The sequence below is a fragment of the Amyelois transitella genome, chromosome 5 (assembly GCF_032362555.1).
Source record: "Amyelois transitella isolate CPQ chromosome 5, ilAmyTran1.1, whole genome shotgun sequence".
Taxonomy (NCBI): domain Eukaryota; kingdom Metazoa; phylum Arthropoda; class Insecta; order Lepidoptera; family Pyralidae; genus Amyelois; species Amyelois transitella.
Window position 1 is genome coordinate 10,792,568 of NC_083508.1, and position 18,046 is coordinate 10,810,613.

At 34.9% G+C, this 18,046-nt stretch overlaps 5 protein-coding genes across 16 annotated transcripts in view; 3 read left to right on the forward strand and 2 right to left on the reverse strand.

The window, feature by feature from the left end:
• The window catches only part of LOC106134506 (CD63 antigen), a 515,731-nt gene that overhangs the window by 10,551 nt on the left and 487,134 nt on the right, over positions 1-18,046 (forward strand). Inside the window, exons 5-6 of one of the 2 annotated variants that reach the window (XM_013334582.2) lie at positions 1,312-1,533; positions 1,753-2,498. In XM_013334582.2, coding sequence (XP_013190036.1) covers positions 1,312-1,533; positions 1,753-1,818 — 288 coding nt within the window. In that variant the 3' untranslated portion in view covers positions 1,819-2,498. Of the gene's footprint in view, positions 1-1,311; positions 1,534-1,752; positions 2,499-18,046 lie in introns of those variants that run through there. The other variant, XM_060944451.1, reaches the window with a different exon arrangement.
• On the reverse strand, positions 2,114-7,687 carry LOC106134504 (ubiquitin-conjugating enzyme E2-24 kDa). Of its 11 annotated transcripts, none has more exons than XM_013334580.2 (5): positions 7,533-7,687; positions 7,051-7,310; positions 6,243-6,550; positions 5,595-5,742; positions 2,114-4,814 (listed from the first exon to the last, which is right to left on the reverse strand). In XM_013334580.2, the coding sequence occupies exons 3-5, from the start codon at positions 6,456-6,458 to the stop codon at positions 4,717-4,719; spliced, it is 462 nt and encodes a 153-aa protein (XP_013190034.1). In that variant the 5' UTR covers positions 6,459-6,550; positions 7,051-7,310; positions 7,533-7,687; the 3' UTR covers positions 2,114-4,716. The 11 variants fall into 11 exon arrangements, with proteins under 11 accessions (XP_013190034.1, XP_013190028.1, XP_013190030.1 ...); XM_013334574.2 differs by having other exon boundaries at positions 6,243-6,578; XM_013334576.2 differs by having other exon boundaries at positions 6,243-6,578; positions 7,051-7,243; positions 7,533-7,661.
• LOC106134539 (RING-type E3 ubiquitin-protein ligase PPIL2) lies at positions 8,305-15,137 on the forward strand. The gene is made up of 9 exons (XM_013334625.2): positions 8,305-8,487; positions 8,566-8,785; positions 8,934-9,243; positions 9,488-9,612; positions 12,280-12,424; positions 12,886-13,034; positions 13,428-13,579; positions 13,897-14,086; positions 14,835-15,137. The coding sequence occupies exons 1-9, from the start codon at positions 8,456-8,458 to the stop codon at positions 15,063-15,065; spliced, it is 1,554 nt and encodes a 517-aa protein (XP_013190079.2). The 5' UTR covers positions 8,305-8,455; the 3' UTR covers positions 15,066-15,137.
• Positions 15,131-16,161, reverse strand: LOC106134540 (protein lin-7 homolog C). Its single transcript, XM_013334626.2, has one exon. The coding sequence runs from the start codon at positions 16,037-16,039 to the stop codon at positions 15,443-15,445; it is 597 nt and encodes a 198-aa protein (XP_013190080.1). The 5' UTR covers positions 16,040-16,161; the 3' UTR covers positions 15,131-15,442.
• LOC106134517 (paxillin) overlaps positions 16,408-18,046 on the forward strand; it is a 51,889-nt gene continuing 50,250 nt past the window's right edge. Inside the window, exon 1 of the mRNA XM_060944490.1 lies at positions 16,408-16,632. Coding sequence (XP_060800473.1) covers positions 16,620-16,632 — 13 coding nt within the window. The 5' untranslated portion in view covers positions 16,408-16,619. The remainder of the gene's footprint in view (positions 16,633-18,046) is intronic.

The following is an 18,046-nucleotide window of genomic DNA, read 5'->3' on the forward strand; positions in this document are numbered from 1 at the left end:
CCTTTTACGACATTCATGGGAAAGAGATGGCGTGGTCCTATTCTTTTTTGTATTGGTGCCGGAAGCCACACGGCAAATTCAGACCGATATAAGTATTTTAAAAAGTTTTCAGTTTAAAATCTTCTTCCTTCTCCTTGTGTTAGTTCCGATTATATCCTCCGTATAAGTTTGTGGTGCACCCTTTACACCATGATTCTGGTTTCGGTGTGGTTTTTACAAACCTAACTGCAACCATTGAAGGGGTAACCTAACCCATATTGTATCTCAGTAAAATCCAGGGTCAACCTAACCCATTAGTCCCCTTTCCCTTTGTCGCCTTTTGCTACATCAATAATTTCCTATTAAGTTAATATTCCTATTGAGTTAAATTGATCCTGTTTCAAAGTGTTGGGAATCAAACACTTTCCTTCGTGGGGGTACTAAAATATTGCCAATTGCTTGTGCCAGTTTACCAATATAATAAGTACCAATTACAAAATCATTGTTATTCAATAAATTCAGAATAATCACACAGACCGAACAGTTAGGCTTTTTTTCAACTATATAAGTATATAGTTGACAAATTTTTGAAGAATTACCACTCGAACTGCATAATCACGAAATTGATTTAGAACATCACGGCGCTAGCATATCCGATGGGTTTATGTAGGTACAATATGAACGTATATTTATACAAGATAAAGCATTGCTTATCACCCATTAGTTCGACGAACCACTTTATACGTATATATTGTAGGTTATCAAAATCAATATGACTCAGTGGAACAAAGAAGCGACAGTTATATTTTTTAAAAAACGAGCACATTTTTGTTGTTACTTGTATTTACTAGAGATGAATGAAGGACGCTCCACAAAGTATCTGCAGTAGCAGCCAAATATCATTCATTCATTATACCCAGAATAGCATAGACAATTCAAATCATTCTGTCAATTTTCGGAATGTTTTGTCACGTACATACAAACAAGCATGTCTTTATCCCTAACGGGATAGACAAGCCAACAGTCAGAAAATACGGAAAGGTCACGTTTATCTGTATGGCTAAATGATAAAATAGTCCTGTCATTTATATAAAGCTTTTATGCCCAAGTCCGTCCTCTTTTAAATTAAAATTCCTACTAAACCTGCTCCTGTTAGCATTTTAAAAAAAAAGGGAGCCTATGTGTAAACTAAAAAAATTAACTCATTCATACAAAATTTCATCAAAATCGCTTCAAGCGGTTTAACCGGCAAAGTTTTTCCACATGCGCTGTAACACAAGATACAATATGACGAGTTTATATAAATCAACGTGTAATCTTAATAAATTCCAGCTCCAATGCTGCGGCGTTCGCGGCCCTGAAGACTGGCACAACGCTACTCTCCCGGGGTCCTGCTGCTCGGCGCTCGACTTCAAAGAGGACGGAGTCCTCTCCGACTGTACTGTGAACGCGCCCGCAGTCCACAAGGACGGCTGCCTTGCTGTCATCAAGGAAAACTTGGAGACGATCGCTTTACTGCTCGGAGCGACTGGACTTGGCATCGCTATTGTACAGGTGGGAATAAATTTAATATCCATCGTCATAGATATCATGATAATAAATAAAATAATAATGATATTATGCAAGCATGAAGCAAGCTAAATTATTTGTACTGCCCCACGAGGCTTGTGGGCACGATTTTTGTCTGCGGAATTTTCTACAAGTTGATTGATAGAACTAGCGAGCATGTTCTGTCCCTACATGAACAGTTAACATATTTTTTTTCTGTTTCAGTTGCTGGGAGTAATATTCGCTTGCTGTCTCGCTCGCTCCATACGTAGCCAGTATGAGACGGTGTAAACAGAACGAAGACGTCAACTATCTCCATTCAATGTGATTTACTAGTTTATGATCAAATAGCATTAATTTATTTTATTATTGTTATACCAGATTATTTCCAATACTTTTATATGTCCCATATGTGAAAATAGGTTTACTTGCAACTTTTATTCCTATATGTGTATATTGTAACTCCACAAATCTCATTCTGGTGGGACCGTGTATAAACCACCATTACTTTTACTAGTTTTAGAAAAAGGTGTTATTAGAAGTTTATTGTTTTAAAAGTGCCAGTACTATCACATTTTTTCCAAAATTCACAAAAATAATGAGTGGTGTGCTCAGTGTTAGAAGACTGATATTTCTAATAGAAGATAACTACAGCCAAAATAGATTTCATTAGCATAGAAATCCAAACATGCAGATTTCTGTGAACACCATATCCTTTGCCATTTTTCGTAATTTTTTATAACTTATTCCACTTGATGTGAATTAGATGTAATCAAAGTAGAAATGGTGCACTGTTTAAACATAATATTATTAGTTTTCTTAGAAAAGAAAACTCGTAAGAATATGATGCTATTATAAAAAAATACTATGTCATAATTTATCTCTTTTTGTACTTTATCGATGTGAAATTAATATTAGATCAGTGTTTGTAGATATATTGTAATAAAAACCAGCATTATCTACAAATACAATATACTTCTTTTATTTCCTCAACCTTCTAACCGGTTTTGAAATAAGGGATATTACCATATGTGATCTCTGCAAATATCAAGACTAGACTGCTTCTAATAAATTGCAATATAATATCAAAGATTAAAACGCTTTGCCGTGTGGTATGGTTTGATTACAGTTTATGATATTAAAGAAATAAAACAGCAATCAGTGTCCTAGTTACACACATTTTATTCACCTATTTTATACCATGATATGAACTGTAACAAAGGATGATTACAAGGGTAAGTTCAAAGTTATGAACATCGAGTTAAGAGGAACTTCAGTCGCGACATTTACAGCGGTCGTATGCAAGCAACACATTTCGAGTTGTAGTAAAAATTAAAAAATCACATTCGACAAAATATATCCAGTCCCGAATACAGTCGCAGTATTCATCTCTCGTCGTATGTCGCCAGCATTTGAATCTCACAGCACCAGTTACATCACTTCACCACTCAACACATCGAATCAAAAATATCCCAAAATTCATATTGGTATCACCAAAACATTCATATACGAGCGACATACATTTTTCACTAAATCATTACGATACTAATTCTAATAATTAGGGTTAAGACATACATTATACATTACCTAGACAATAAAATAACTTACATCTAATAACTGTTTACAATCTAAACGGAATTAAGGACAGTAACTTCGGAGTGGAGCGGCCAGGTGCCCAAGTTTTGGCACGTCACAGGCAGTTGTGAGTTGGGCTGTAGTGTAGACTTCATCAAATATCGGAAACTTAAGTCTGATATGTTTCGTTTTAAATAAATCTCTTGGCAATCAATATAAAAACGAATTGAAATAACCACACCACAGCAAGATTAAAAAACACATTGACAAGCGTTACCATATAAAAATAAATAGGTTTCTGATTTGAATATATATTTATAGACCAATATAGTAACGTAGCTATTCTTTCCCATGTAGCCGATAGGAAATTTTAATTTATTTTTTTATTGCACTGAAAATTATTCGGCAATGTTTAAAAAAAATTTCACTATCTAACTCGGGAAAATATAGTATAACTATCTAATGACGGATTGGCATAAAAACACCAGAAGTCAATCCATAAACTGATTAATTCATTTAAAAGAAAACCTAAAGCAGTATATATGTAACCAAATCTCACTAAATGACAAAAAATATTACACATATGGCTTTTTGTCTTAAAAATTCGTATTACATGGAAGTTAGTAATTTGTTTGAAGTACTGATTTCACTGCAAAGTTTGACACAAAATTGTTTCAGGCAGCATGAAACTATCTGAAACATGGAAACTGGGAGTAAATGAAGGCAGACTTTACATGAAATAACAGGTTCATTTTGCCTAAACTTAAATCGCCTGTCACAACTTGTCCCTTTTCCTCACTGACTCTACAAAGAATATTTTATAAAGAAAATTACCCTGAAATCAAAACATTTTTGCACACAATGCGATTTATTCCCAAAATCATATGGTTCGCAAGTCACGATAAATACATAATACCGCTTAACTGTAACTATTTGCAAGTATTTGAGATCATCGCTTTGTTGCGATAAAATTGACTCAATTCACTGGTATTCTACAGTAGACTTACAAGCAAAAATCAATTCAGTTCACATTGGCTTATCCTTACCCTCTCACACATAAAAAAAACTGAGTAAGTGTGAAGAGTTTTGACTCGAGCCAAAGTAAATTTACAGATATAGTCAACAAAAAATAAAAATGGTGAGGTTGATCACCAACTTAACTTTAGTGTTTAGTGTGTAGAAACTCAGTAAAAAAAATTACTTGATAAATTGCATGACTCGACCCAACCACAAGATTGTTTATTACCTTATAGTATTACATTAAATCATTGCATTTACTACTGCTAGAAATATAACAGAAAACCATCAATATCATACTATTTTTTTAGTCTTCAATTACATGTCAGACCTTCAAAAGTTTCTTGACATCACATTGATCGTAACTAAACATTGATAAGCCATATAAACAAAAGCAGAACTTGCAGCATATTTGTTACGAGTTTACACAAAATACTAGAGTTTTCAAATATGATGCAAGTTGTGCATACAAGTGATTGGATACTTCGATAACATTGTAAGCTTATATTTACGTGAGAAAGATGGATTTAGAACAGAAAGGTTATTAGAGTATGATACTTTTAGTTGTTCCTTGGCGTGTGGGCGGAGGCAAAGGAATCATGTCGCGTAACGCTTAGTCCAGAGGCGGGCGATGCGATCATGCTCCTCTCTGTTCTGAAGGTATTGTGTTGCAATGCTTCCCACTAGGGGATCCGCTGTAAATAACAAAACATATTTACAAAACACTATTCAACATTCTCTGATACCTAGAGGATTTCCAAAACAAAACTAATTGAGCTAAGAAAGTTCACCTTACAGCCCTTGTGGCTTCCTTACCACCAGATAGATTTAGGATCAAATAAACATATATATTATATATATGTATATATGGGACAAATTACACAGATTAAGTTAGCCTTGGAAGTAAGTTTGAGACTTGTGTTACGAGATACTAACGCAACAATACTATATTTTATAATAAAAACTTATATAGATAAACATCCAAAACCCAGGCCAATCAGAAAAAGTTCTTTTCTCATCTTGCCCTGGCCGGGATTCGAACCCGGGACCTCCGGTGTCACAGACAAGCGTACTACCCCTGCGCCACTTAGGGTCAAATGCACTCGACACCCAGGTAAAAAAAAAACATACTGAGCAAGTTCAGAGATTTTTAATACAAGATCAAATATATTTTACTTTAACACCAGACAAATAACGTAAAATAGCATGCTGGTCCTGAAATTAATTCGCAACCTGTATTATGGGATAATAACTCATAAATACTTTATACCCAGCAGAACATCAAAGGTCCAACTTTAGAGTAAATATTATGTTCAGTAGTTCTCAAAGCCAATTAAGATACCTATTGGTATATGGATAAACTTCCACATTTTTTTTTAAGAATTATTTTTTCACTTTCTGCTTTCTTTAATAAACTTGTGCAGATTTCCTTTATGTGGCTAGTCAGTTAATTTAACTTATTAAAAAAAACATACCTGGATTGCAGTCAGTCAACAGTGAGCATATAGATAATAGAACTTTAGATATAGTCAGTGCGGGAGACCAGTTATCCTTCAGAATGTCTAAACATATTACACCCTGACTGTTGATATTACAGTGATATATCCTAGTTCGGAATGTCACCTGAAAACAAACAGATTTTAAGTAAGTATATATTAAGGGACAGGCCAGGAAAGGAACTTTGAAATACTTCTTATATGTAGACTATAGGCTATCAACCTGCCACCCTCTGAATTCCATCACTGATCCATTGAGCTAAACAGCTTTTAGTATTGATCCATTGAGCTAAACAGCTTTTAGCACTGATCCATTGAACTAAACAGCTTTTAGCACTAATCCATTGAGCTAACCAGCTTTAAGACCTAAGAGCTGTTTAGCTCAATAGCTAAACAGCTTTTAGGTCAATGGATCAGTGATGAGAGGGTTATAGGGGATAAATATGTTATACATGTATGTGAGTAGTATATACAAAAAATCACACAGATTTAGCAAGCTCCAAAGTTTGATACTTATAAAATACAAACTCAAGAATATTATAATTATAAGAAATACATATTTACTATAAAATTGAAAGTAATTTTCAGTAAGCACTTATAAACTTATAACACAATAATTTTATTTACCTTGGGTGGTTTGAACGGATATTCTGGTGAAAAATGTATGTCCAGGAAAAACACACCACCTTCATATACTGATCCAGGGGGGCCCAAGATGGTAGACACCCATTCATATAAGTTATCACCTTTAGGCCCCGCACTACAATTAGGTGGAGGGTCCAATGTGATCTCCGCTAGCTCCTTTTGGATCCTCTTTGCTGAAGTGCCTAGTGCTTTTGACATTTTGGGATTGGGTTTGTTCTCCTTTGAATCTGGCTTATTGTCGACTGTCCCGTTAGAGTTTGCTCCACCGCGGCCCCGGCCTGTACCACTTCCTGATGAACCAGATGCACCGGACATTATCTAAAAGAACCACAACTACTACTAAAACATAACAAAAAAAGAAGCAAACTTAAAAACGAAACACAAATTAGCTTTGCTTACTTGCCATGAGAAAATAATCATGCATGTTTCTTTTTAGGAAAAAATAATTGTTGATTTAATCAAAATGGTGATGGTAGATGATAATTGAAATATATCAACTTTTTGTATGAATCACAGCTTGATACGATGGCGTATAACTTATGACCACAAGGGCAAGGCGGAAAATAAACCAAAAATAATGCAAAACAACATTATAAAAGTACAAAAGGTGAACTGCATTTTTTTTATTACAAGCATGATCTATCGAAACAAAGACTTTGGAAACCGAAGTCCTCCGTGGACTTATCAACTGTATCAGAACAAATACAAATGAATGAGTTCTACTTTCAACTGATAATGGAAACAAATCACAGACACGATAAGAAAATAATGGAAAAAGATTTATTTGTACCTTACGAATAACAGTCGGCCATCTTGTGGGCTGGCGTTATCCGATAAATTAAAATTTTTTGATTCACCGTTGTCCCAATTTATGTAAATATGTACCTCCTGGCACGGGACAAGGGACACTAAGAAATGCTTCCAGATTATTTACAAATATTGAGATAAACTATGAACATAATCTCGTTGTCAGATGCTCCCCACTGCAATTCGGTCAGTCAAAATACATTCCCAATTGATAAAAATTACGGTTATTTCTTTCGGTGAAGTCTAAAAACAAAAATATACCTTGTTAAAACTATGACTTGTATTTAGCGGTGATCGCCAATTTTCAGCTTGAAATCACTTGTACCACATTTCACTCATCCATTTGTCCATCACCTCACCAACACAAACATCTACAATACAATAGGATAGGTAGGTAGTCAGAGAATGCACACACTCTCAAATACAAGTATTATAATATCCCACGAATAAGTACAAATCACTTACATTGACCTTATAGTACAGGGTTAATAGAACAATAAAATAATGTAAAATCGAACTAAATATTGCAAAGCACATAAAATTCACAGAATTTAACACAACCACTTTCCGACATTTTCTATCTTTTTTTTTATTTGTAAAGAAAAAAGTAAGCAAGTATTGCCAGGATTTTACTTTTTTAATATTTTGTTTATAGTGAAGTAAAGCCAATCATTCACAGTGGGTGGACGTGGGCAACCACGACGAAAACATAAAAAACGCTTATAAACAAGGGTAACAAAAACTACAATTTTCCACTCGCTTCCAACCCAAAACACACCCACACACTAACATAAATAGGTACTCACTTTTTATTAATTCCTTGATTGGGAAATTTTATTTTTAATAGGTACTAGCTTTTATTTGCATCTTAGCCCGCGTGAATTAATCGCCATCTACCAAAAGCGACTGCAAGCATCACCTACAAAAGAATACAATTTTTTTGCAACTAAAAACTTAGTCCCCACAGAAACTATAGTTTTTACCGGGATGTCCTTTTCCAAACGCTTATTATATATAGGATATTTCAAGAAGATCGATTCAGTAGATAACCCGTAAAGAGGTAACAGATAAATTAACTTACTTTCGCATTTTTATTATAATTTGAGAAGATCTGGACCATGAACTTTTTAAAATATTATTTTTTATGTTAACTTCATTTTTATTGTAATGTTGCCAGTTGACAATATGCTGGTTGTGACGTTTGACTTACAACTGTCATTGTCAGTATATGCTGAGAAATAAATGTTGTTTGTTGGATTTGCTGTGCTGTCTGTTCTTTTGTCGTTTTAGTTTTATTAGTCTTGTGTATTTATTTCTCAATCTAGAGAAACCAAAATTAAACTGAATAGTAAAAACCATTAATTGCTCAAATATAAAGCTAAGTAAAAATGGGAAAACGACAGCACCAAAAAGATAAAATGTAACAAATAAACCTTACATTACAAACTTCTTACTCGCCAGAAGGACATGTTTTTTTAATAAACTTTTCTTTTTTTAGGTACATTACGTACACCGAGTGGACCACTCTTTACGGTGGCAAAAGGTCAGGCACCTCTCGGGAAGAAGACACAACTTTCAAAAGACTTCCTTTCGACCACTGCTGCTTGTGTTTACAACCCTTTGATGATCCTTATTGTGACGCTGATGGCAATATATTTGAGTTGCAGGCCATAATTGACTTCCTGAAAAAATTTAAAGTAAATCCTGTTACGGGGAAGGTAATTTGTTTGTATTTAGTTTTATTGCAACAAGATGGTTCCATTAATTCTGAATCCTTAAATCAATAATAATTTTAACAAGCACATACAGATTCAAAGCAACACAGTAAAGTTTAGTTCACTAAATCCAGAAAAATTTTTTTTACAGAAATTTGATGTCAAACATCTTATCAAACTAAACTTCTTCAAGAATGCTGAAGATGACTACCACTGCCCCGTGTTGTTCAAACCTTTCACTAAAAACTCACACATTGTTGCTATTCGTACAAGTGGCAATGTCTACTCGTACGAAGCAGTTGAACAGCTTAACATCAAAGGGAAGAACTGGAAGGACCTGGTCAATGACACTCCGTTCACAAGAAGCGACATCATCACAATACAAGATCCGAATCATTTGAACAAATTTAACATTTCCACCTTTCATCATGTGAAGAATAATTTGAGAGTTGAAACTGAAGGTATGTTTGTCATACTGCAAAATTAAGTTACAATTGGAAAAAAAGGTGACCTTATCACTAAGTGATCTCTTCTAGGTAACCTGTAAATTAATGTAAGGGCTATGTTGTCTGGCATACAGATTTACATAAAAAATAATAATGTGTAATCTGAATAAAGGCTTATTTATTTATTTCTCTGCCAAATTCCATTTCATGAAGTCATGAAGCTGGTAAATTAATAAAAAAGAACATAATTTTTTTACAGAGGAAATAGCTTTAAGAAAAGACCCTCATGCAAGGCTGAAGACCGTGTCCGCAGAGACCAAAGACATTCTGCAGGAGTTGGAGAAAGAATACAAGGCCCCGGAAAAGGCAGAAACCAAAAAAGAGGTATGAACTATTGAAATAAGTACTAACATTATAATTAAAGTAGTAATCATTAGCTATTTATATATATTAATAACTTTAAATTCAATGAATGGGCTACTGTTGGCATCTACAAAAGTAGAAAGACTTTGTACGATTTATATGCCCAAAAACAGTATCGATTTGAAAGCGGCTTCGTAGACCATGTTAGGAATTATTCAAAAATTTTCAAAAAAGTATGTCTACATGCAAAATCTTTGTTCATTAAAAACAAAATAAGTAATGCTCCTAACAAAACAAAGGAAACCTGGAGTGTTATAAACAAGGAAACTGGTAGAAGTAATTTTAAAGAAAATATTAATGAAATTATATTTAATGATAGGAAAATTACCTCTACAACAGAAATAGTAAATTTATTTGAACATTTTTTTACAAATATACCGTTGGAATTAACTTCTAATATTGACTCATGCCCTAATGAAGCTGAAATACTACTTAAAAATAATGTCAGCATTTGCAGTTCCAAATTTAAATTCTTAAATATTGACCCTACTGACATTATTAATACCTTTAAAGAACTTAATCTGAAAAAGTCTGAGGATTATTGGGGTATGTCGGCTGTTGTGATATGTCATATTATAAATATTATAGCTGGGGACTTAGCTTATATATTGAATATATATTGTGTTGACCAAGGGATATTTCCAAATTTAATGAAGTATAGTAAACTAATTCCATTATTCAAGAAAGGTGAAAAATCAGATCCTGGTAATTATAGACCAATCTCAATTTTACCAATTTTGAGCAAGGTGTTCGAGAGAATCATGCTTAATCAAATGCAGCGTTACTTTAAGTCTAATAAATTATTTCATAGTCAGCAATACGGCTTTACTGAGGGGAAATGTACAACAGATGCAGGTGTGGCTCTTGTCACTCATATTCTCAATGCATGGGAAGACTCACAGGATGCCATCGGAGTGTTTTGCGATCTGACCAAAGCATTTGATTGCGTAGATCATAGAACTCTTCTGCTCAAGCTCGCTCATTACGGGTTCGATACTGCTGCCGTTGAACTAATTAAATCATATCTTAGTGATAGATTACAGACGGTAGATTTAAATAAAACAAAATCGAAAGGAGCGACGGTAAAAATTGGGGTGCCGCAAGGTTCCATTTTGGGACCTTTTCTCTTTCTGATATATATCAACGACCTGCCTTGCATGATTGAGAAACAGACTGGCATCGTGTTGTTTGCAGATGATACGTCACTAATTTTTAAAATGAACCGCCGTAGCGAAATCTGTGATGATGTGAATAGCACTTTAGCCGCCATCTCTAACTGGTTTACAATCAACAACTTACTGTTAAATGCAAATAAGACCCAATGCATTAAGTTTACACTTCCCAATGTGCGGCAGGCAAATGTGGATATTAGTATAAGTAGTAAAAGATTAGATTTTGTTGATAGTACTACTTTCTTAGGAATAACATTAGATTCAAATTTGAAATGGCATGCTCACATTTTAAAACTTTCTAAAAGGCTTAGTTCTGCAGCATACGCTATTCGTCGTATTAGGCATTTGACGGATGTGGCAACTGCTAAGCTAGTATATTTTAGTTATTTTCATAGTTTAATGTCATATGGTCTACTGCTTTGGGGATCAGCAGCAGACATACAAACTATTTTTATTTTACAAAAAAGGGCAATTCGATATATCTACGGTCTTAAACAAAGAGATTCCCTTAGAGATTTTTTCAAAAACCTAAATATTTTAACTTTGCCCTCCCAATACATATTCGATAACATCATGCATGTTAGGAAAAACTTAGACTCTTTCAAAAAAGTAGGTGAATGTACTAGTAGATCACTGCGGAACAATTACAAGTTGTCGATCCCAGCACATCGGCTGGCTAAGGTAGGGAAATCTTTTCTGATTAATTGTATAAGATTTTATAATAAATTACCAAAAAGTGTTCTTGAAATGAATGATAGAAAATTCAAACAGTATATTAAAGTTGAGCTTTGTAGGAAAGCCTATTACAGCACCGATGATTATATTAATGATAAACATGTGTGGCCCGAGCTGGACATAATAGCCTCTTAAATGCTTGTGTATTTTTGACATGATCTTGACATAATTTGTACAGTATGTACATATTTTATTTTATATTTATTTTATTTGACGAAATATTCGTATTGACATAATCAGTTCTGCATTCATACATGTTTTTTAATGTAGACAATGTGCATTCGTCCACGATTTAGATTTAAGAGATCTATATTTGTAAATTGACGTCCTATGAAAATGCTGCAGTGTAGTTTGTTCCGCCGCTTCTTCTACACATGCGCTTTGGAAGCGGTAGTAGTTATAATTAGATTTAAGTTATGTGACGTCAATAAGTGATACCTTGTATCCAATTTTGAAAATAAATCTATTCTATTCTATTCTATTCTATTGTTGCGACCTCATCTGCTTTAAATCTCTATAAATTTTAAGTTAATTAGGCTTCAGATCGAAGGGTATGATGAATGACCACCTTTTTCTAATTGAATGTTTATGTATATGAGAATAAAATTGGTTTCGTTACACAAGTCTAAATGAGTATCTCATCAAAACACAAATCTTAACCTACTTCAAGACTAACTCAATCTGTGAAATGTGTCCTCTAAAATATAATTAACCAACACAGGTAGCAGACAAATTCAATGCGGCTCATTATTCCACCGGCATGGTGGCTGCAAGCTTCACATCTACCGCGATGGTGCCGGAGACAGTACATGAGGCTGCCATCATCTGTGAAGACGAGGTCAAATACGAGAGGGTCAAGAAGAAAGGTATGAATTTGTGTTAATGAAATATACGTGTCTTGTGTTTTCCTGCACTTTGGCATAGGAACACTCCATCTATTTCCAATGGTTGTCGCGCACTGGGTTAGAGGTCAGGATGTAACCAGGATTTCAGGAGTGAGAGGAGTGAGTCTATAGTTCTCTAAGGTCTTATTGAAAACGCTTAACTTTCTTCTCTTATACTGCGGTGTGCGTTTATTTCTTATAAAGGGAAGATTAGACATACTTCGGCAATGTTGGTGAATCAACTCCAAGATCATCAATTCATTCTAGAATGGATAAGATATTTTCAGCCAAAGTATCAAAGAATTCCGAAATTTTTAAATTAAATTTGTCCAGAATATATTTATTTATTTTATATATAAATATATACCTACACCACAGCAGCTATTTATTCGCAATTTTAACGAAATCAATTTCGCTACTAAAATTTTTTAATCCTTTTGCAGGATACATAAGACTGATAACAAATATGGGACCTCTAAACTTCGAACTGTACTGTGACGTCACGCCGAAAGCTTGCGACAACTTTATCAAACTCTGTAATAATGGATACTACAATGGTACGAAGTTTCACCGGTCTATTAGAAACTTTATGGTAAGTTGATGAAATATTTTAAAACATATTTTCGACAACACTTACGTTACGTCACATGCCATCGGCCAATCAGAGCGAAGAGTTTAAATAGCGCTAGCCAAGATTTCATGATTTGGACGACCGACTCAACATGGTCTCTCGCAAGGTTCCCAACGTATGACACCTAGCCTGGGGGAAGAACTTTCCTTTCACCCGCTTATATCTTTGAGATTTTCTGCATATAGCACTTGCCCAATCGTGGTCACAGGCGGACCCCTTCAAAGACCTGTAGTCGTTCAAGATAGATACATCAGTAATATATATTAAGGACAGTAATTTAAATGGGGACAGGAACTTACACTGCACCATGAAATTCGACTAATAAAATTTCAAATAAATAAATCTTGTTTTTAGATACAAGGTGGTGACCCCACGGGTTCCGGTCTGGGCGGCGAGTCAATATGGAAGAAGCCATTTGAAGATGAAATCAGGCCTAACCTCCATCACACGGGACGAGGCGTGCTGTCTATGGCAAATTCTGGACCCAATACGAATGGATCTCAGTTGTAAGTGTTATAGATCAAGTTTTATGGAGAACTATAAAATATTCATGAAGTATATTTCACAGGATAATGCATCTTTGGATGCAATTATCCATATCTGCCATAAAACTTTATGATACCCAATAGCTGAAGGGGCAGTTGGAAACATCCATGATGACAGAGAAATATCTTAAATGCTGTGAAAATATTTGGCAGAATTTAGACCTAGATTCTAGGGCAGCCCACAGAAAGAGTTTAGTATTGACGTTATGTTCATTTAATAACACTTATCATCATTATGTCAACTGTTAAAAGTTGTCTCACTTGAATATTGTTTCTAGTTTCATAACATTCCGGTCATGCAGACAACTAGACGGCAAGCACACGATATTCGGCAAGTTGGTTGGTGGGCTGGACACTTTGAACGCTATGGAACAGATCGAGGTGGACAATAAGGACCGACCCATCCAGGATATTATGATAGACGTAGCCCAAGTGTTCGTAGACCCATTCGCGGAGGCAGAAGAACAGGTTGGTAATCAATCATTTATTTGTATAAATACAACATTTCCGTGGTCGTTTCCGGGACTTAAGAATAGAACCAATGTAAAAGGTGACTAAGGGCTATCCCTTATAAACTTGGGATTCTACTTGTAGGCAATGGGCTAGCAACCTGCCACTATTGGAATCTCAATTCCTTAATAAAGCCATACAGCTGAACGTGGCCTATCAGTTTTTGTCCTGAGTGTTGGCTCTGTCAACCCCCAAGGAATATATACGTGACTATATGTTTGTCTGTATACAACATAAAATGAAATTATGTGATGATTGCTTATGATAATGTTTGATTGTCCTTTGGCCTAGGAATAAATAGTTCGACGACGTAATTTTTCGTCATTGGTCAACAGGTTGTTACGTCTTTGAACCTTATAGACAATCCTTTTCAGTCTTTTCATTCAAAGATGGAAAATCCTGTCGAACAGCACAAGTTCCTTTATTTTTTAATCTTGAACATGTTAAAAAATTACTCGCGACTTTGCCCGCGTAAAACTGAAAATCCCATTAGTGCACCCCCAGATCATAATTATAGGAGCCTAAATGAACCCCAGTGGTCTGTGTTTTGGGTCATGTCAGACAATCAGTGATTAGTTTCCCCTCTTTATATATTTAGATTTTAGACATCACAAATGATTTTTCATTCCAATTTGCTTTACCTTGATCACATTTTCTTCTTTTATATATAAAGATAAAACATGTTCATAATTTTTTTTTATTGTAGCTTGCGGTGGAAAGAGCACAAGAATTGAAACGGAAAGCTGAAGAGGAGCCTGGAGTCAAACCAAAGAAAGCGTCAAAACAACCACTCAAAGTATTCAGGGAAGGGGTTGGAAAATACCTCAATTTACAAGAGACTCCTGTCACAAACAAACCGGCAAAAACACAGGAAGTCCCCGCAAAGAAGCCCAAAAAAGATACAAAGTATGGTTTCGGAGGTTTTGACTCATGGTGAATGGAAAAATTATAAAATTTGTAAATAAATCAATATGTTAAGTCTGTAGGAAATAAATCAATATGTTAAGTCTTTATAGTTTTAATTAGATACCCTTTTGAATACTGACAATTGTGTTAAAATTTTTATGAAGTGCATTATTGGCAACATGATTGGTGCTAAAATGCATAAAGACATCTAATAGTAATATTTAAACCAATAACAATAATCTAATATCAATATATTTTCACTACAATCCCTATTAACCTATATAATAATTCGAATTATAATTAATTATTAAAACTTCAACATGTCAATCACACAAATAGTCTAAATGAATCACACAGTTTGTCTAACAAAAAATAAAATTATAATCATTTGATACAACTTAAAGAAATTTAGTTGTAGTTTTGGCGTCGCCGGCCTGTGCGCTGTTTGTCAAATCTCATTTCCATTTCTTCTAGCACTTTTGGAGTGTACCGGACTACCAACTTGACAGACCCAACAGCTTGCTTCAACAACTCCACAGCCTTCTCGTGATTTTCCCCCTCAACAGACACTCCATTCACAGACAGCAATTGATCTCCCCTTTTCAAACCACCATGTCTGTCTGCTACTCCTCCAGGAATAATTCTCGATATATAAATTGGAGAATTTTGTTCCTTGCCACCCATTACGTTGAATCCTAAACCTTCTTCAGTTTTAGGGAGTTCTACCACTCTAGGGTGAGCGTGGCCTTCTGCAGCAGCAAAAGCAGCGACGGTGGCCTTTGCTGTCGCCGAAGCCCGTATGTCGGCCGACCCTTGAATATCCACAGTTTCGTATACATGTTCGTAAACTTCCCGTACTGCGTTCAAGAAATCACTTTGAAGCACTTTCTGAAGAGCTGCCAGCTTAGTAGCAGGAACTTCACCACTTTGTTGAAGTTTTTCAAGTAATTCTATGGCTCGTTTTATGTCTTTTGCGAGGGTCAACTGTTCGCCTGATGCACTCATTGTAAAACCAACACTGTATTTAAGATAAAAGTAATGCTGTAGGGCTGTTTAAGTTACAGCAAAAATTGTAAACACGAAAGCAAAATGAAATGACAGAATGAATCAATCGATAGATGTGCGGTGCGTTCATAAACTGAAGTAAATTCTGGTTGTGTTGTTAAGGTAATGTGTAGCGAAAGGAAATAGTTCATAAAATTTCAACAATGTAAAAATAATTATTCTTTTTTATGAGAATATGCTTTTCAATGTTAATCAATTTTCACGATATTCCGGTTGCGATCTGCTTCGTTTAAAAACGCCTCTCATTACATTGCTTTTGTTTGGGTTTTTGATTTTTGACATGTATGTCACGGTGACTGCCTGTCTGCTGATACTGACGGTACAGTGACAGATTCGATTTGTGCCAATATTTAGTTTAGATTCGCTAATTTTATCCTTATTTGGATTGGAATTTCTGATTCAATTGTTGTACAATCAACGTTTCACGGTTATGAATGTTTACATTTAATTAGTGCCATACATTTTAAATAGTAGTTTTGTGAATCCTATCTGTTTGAGAAAATATTCCAGCAATCTCGACATGGATGATTTGGGTAAGTTTTGCTGTGTTATCATAACCTGTTTGGCTTGTTCTGAAAGGCAATGACGTGTTTTATCAGATTTGCTTTCTTTGCACTGTATATATATCTTAGTTATGCAGCATTATCAAGAAATTTTCAGACAATAGTATTGATTTTGTAGTTACGGTGTTACAGACTTAATTTTTTCATTAACAAACAATATACAAATTTAAGAAGAAATGCGCTAAACGCATAAGCTAAATGTGAAGAAATCACATTCCAATATCCAAGTCCATAGGGACCTAAATAGCATAACCCGGCTTCTTAAAAAATCTTTTATTTGGTCACCTTAGTCATGCATGCCAAGATGACTCAGATTCATTTCATTATAGGTTGAATTCCAGAGCGCTGAATTCTCTTTATTGGGAAATGAATTGAGTATTCCTAAGCCTATTGCTTATCTAGATTCAATTAGTTATTATATCAGTTTCTTCAAATATATACAGTGGACCACCAGTAATCTAACAAACATATTGCAGGGCAGTGTCGGATTATAGAGCACTGTCTAAGACCCCCTATAGTCTGGATTCTTTTTACAAAAGACGACTTTGTATTCTGACAAATTACATATACCTACTAAGTAAAACAATACACCTATGCATACAAGTTGTAACCTGTTCATACTGTATCTCTATTTGGTTTGTGTTCAAACCTGCATGATCTACATTAACGAAGATTGTCAAATATGTTATACATATTCAAAGACATGTCAGACTACAGTGGGCGCCGGATTAGACAGGGGCTGGATTATCAAGGGTCCACTGTACATATAATGGAGAGTCTACTATTTTTATACATACATACATACATATGGTCACGTCTATATCCCTTGCGGGGTAGACAGAGCCAACAGTCTTGAAAAGACTGAATGGCCACGTTCAGCTATTTGGCTTAATGATAGAACCGAGATTCAAATAGTGACAGGTTGCTAGCCCATCGCCTAAAAGAGGAATCCTAAGTTTATAAGCCTATCCCTTAGTCGCCTTTTACGACATCCATGGGAAAGAGATGGAGTGGTCCTATTCTTTTTTGTAATAGTGCCGGGAACCACACTATTTTATTACAATACATTCTTCATTCTTGATCAAATTATTACTGCTTAACTCTGAAACTACTGGGTATACATATTTCTTAAAGAACTCAGAAGTCTAGTGTGGGACTAACAATAATAATTACGCCTCCTCTGAGTGAGAACAGACCAGCCGGAAATTTAAGAAACAAACATCAATCACTACATATTATAAAGTCCTATTTTCTCTCTGAATTTAGGTAAGAAAAATGTGGACAGACTTTGTTTCTGTTTTAAGAAAGAGGGTTTTCTGAATAAAGTTCTTATCTATAAATGCTACCTAGTAAAAAATAAAACAGTAAAAAAGTCCCCTGTATT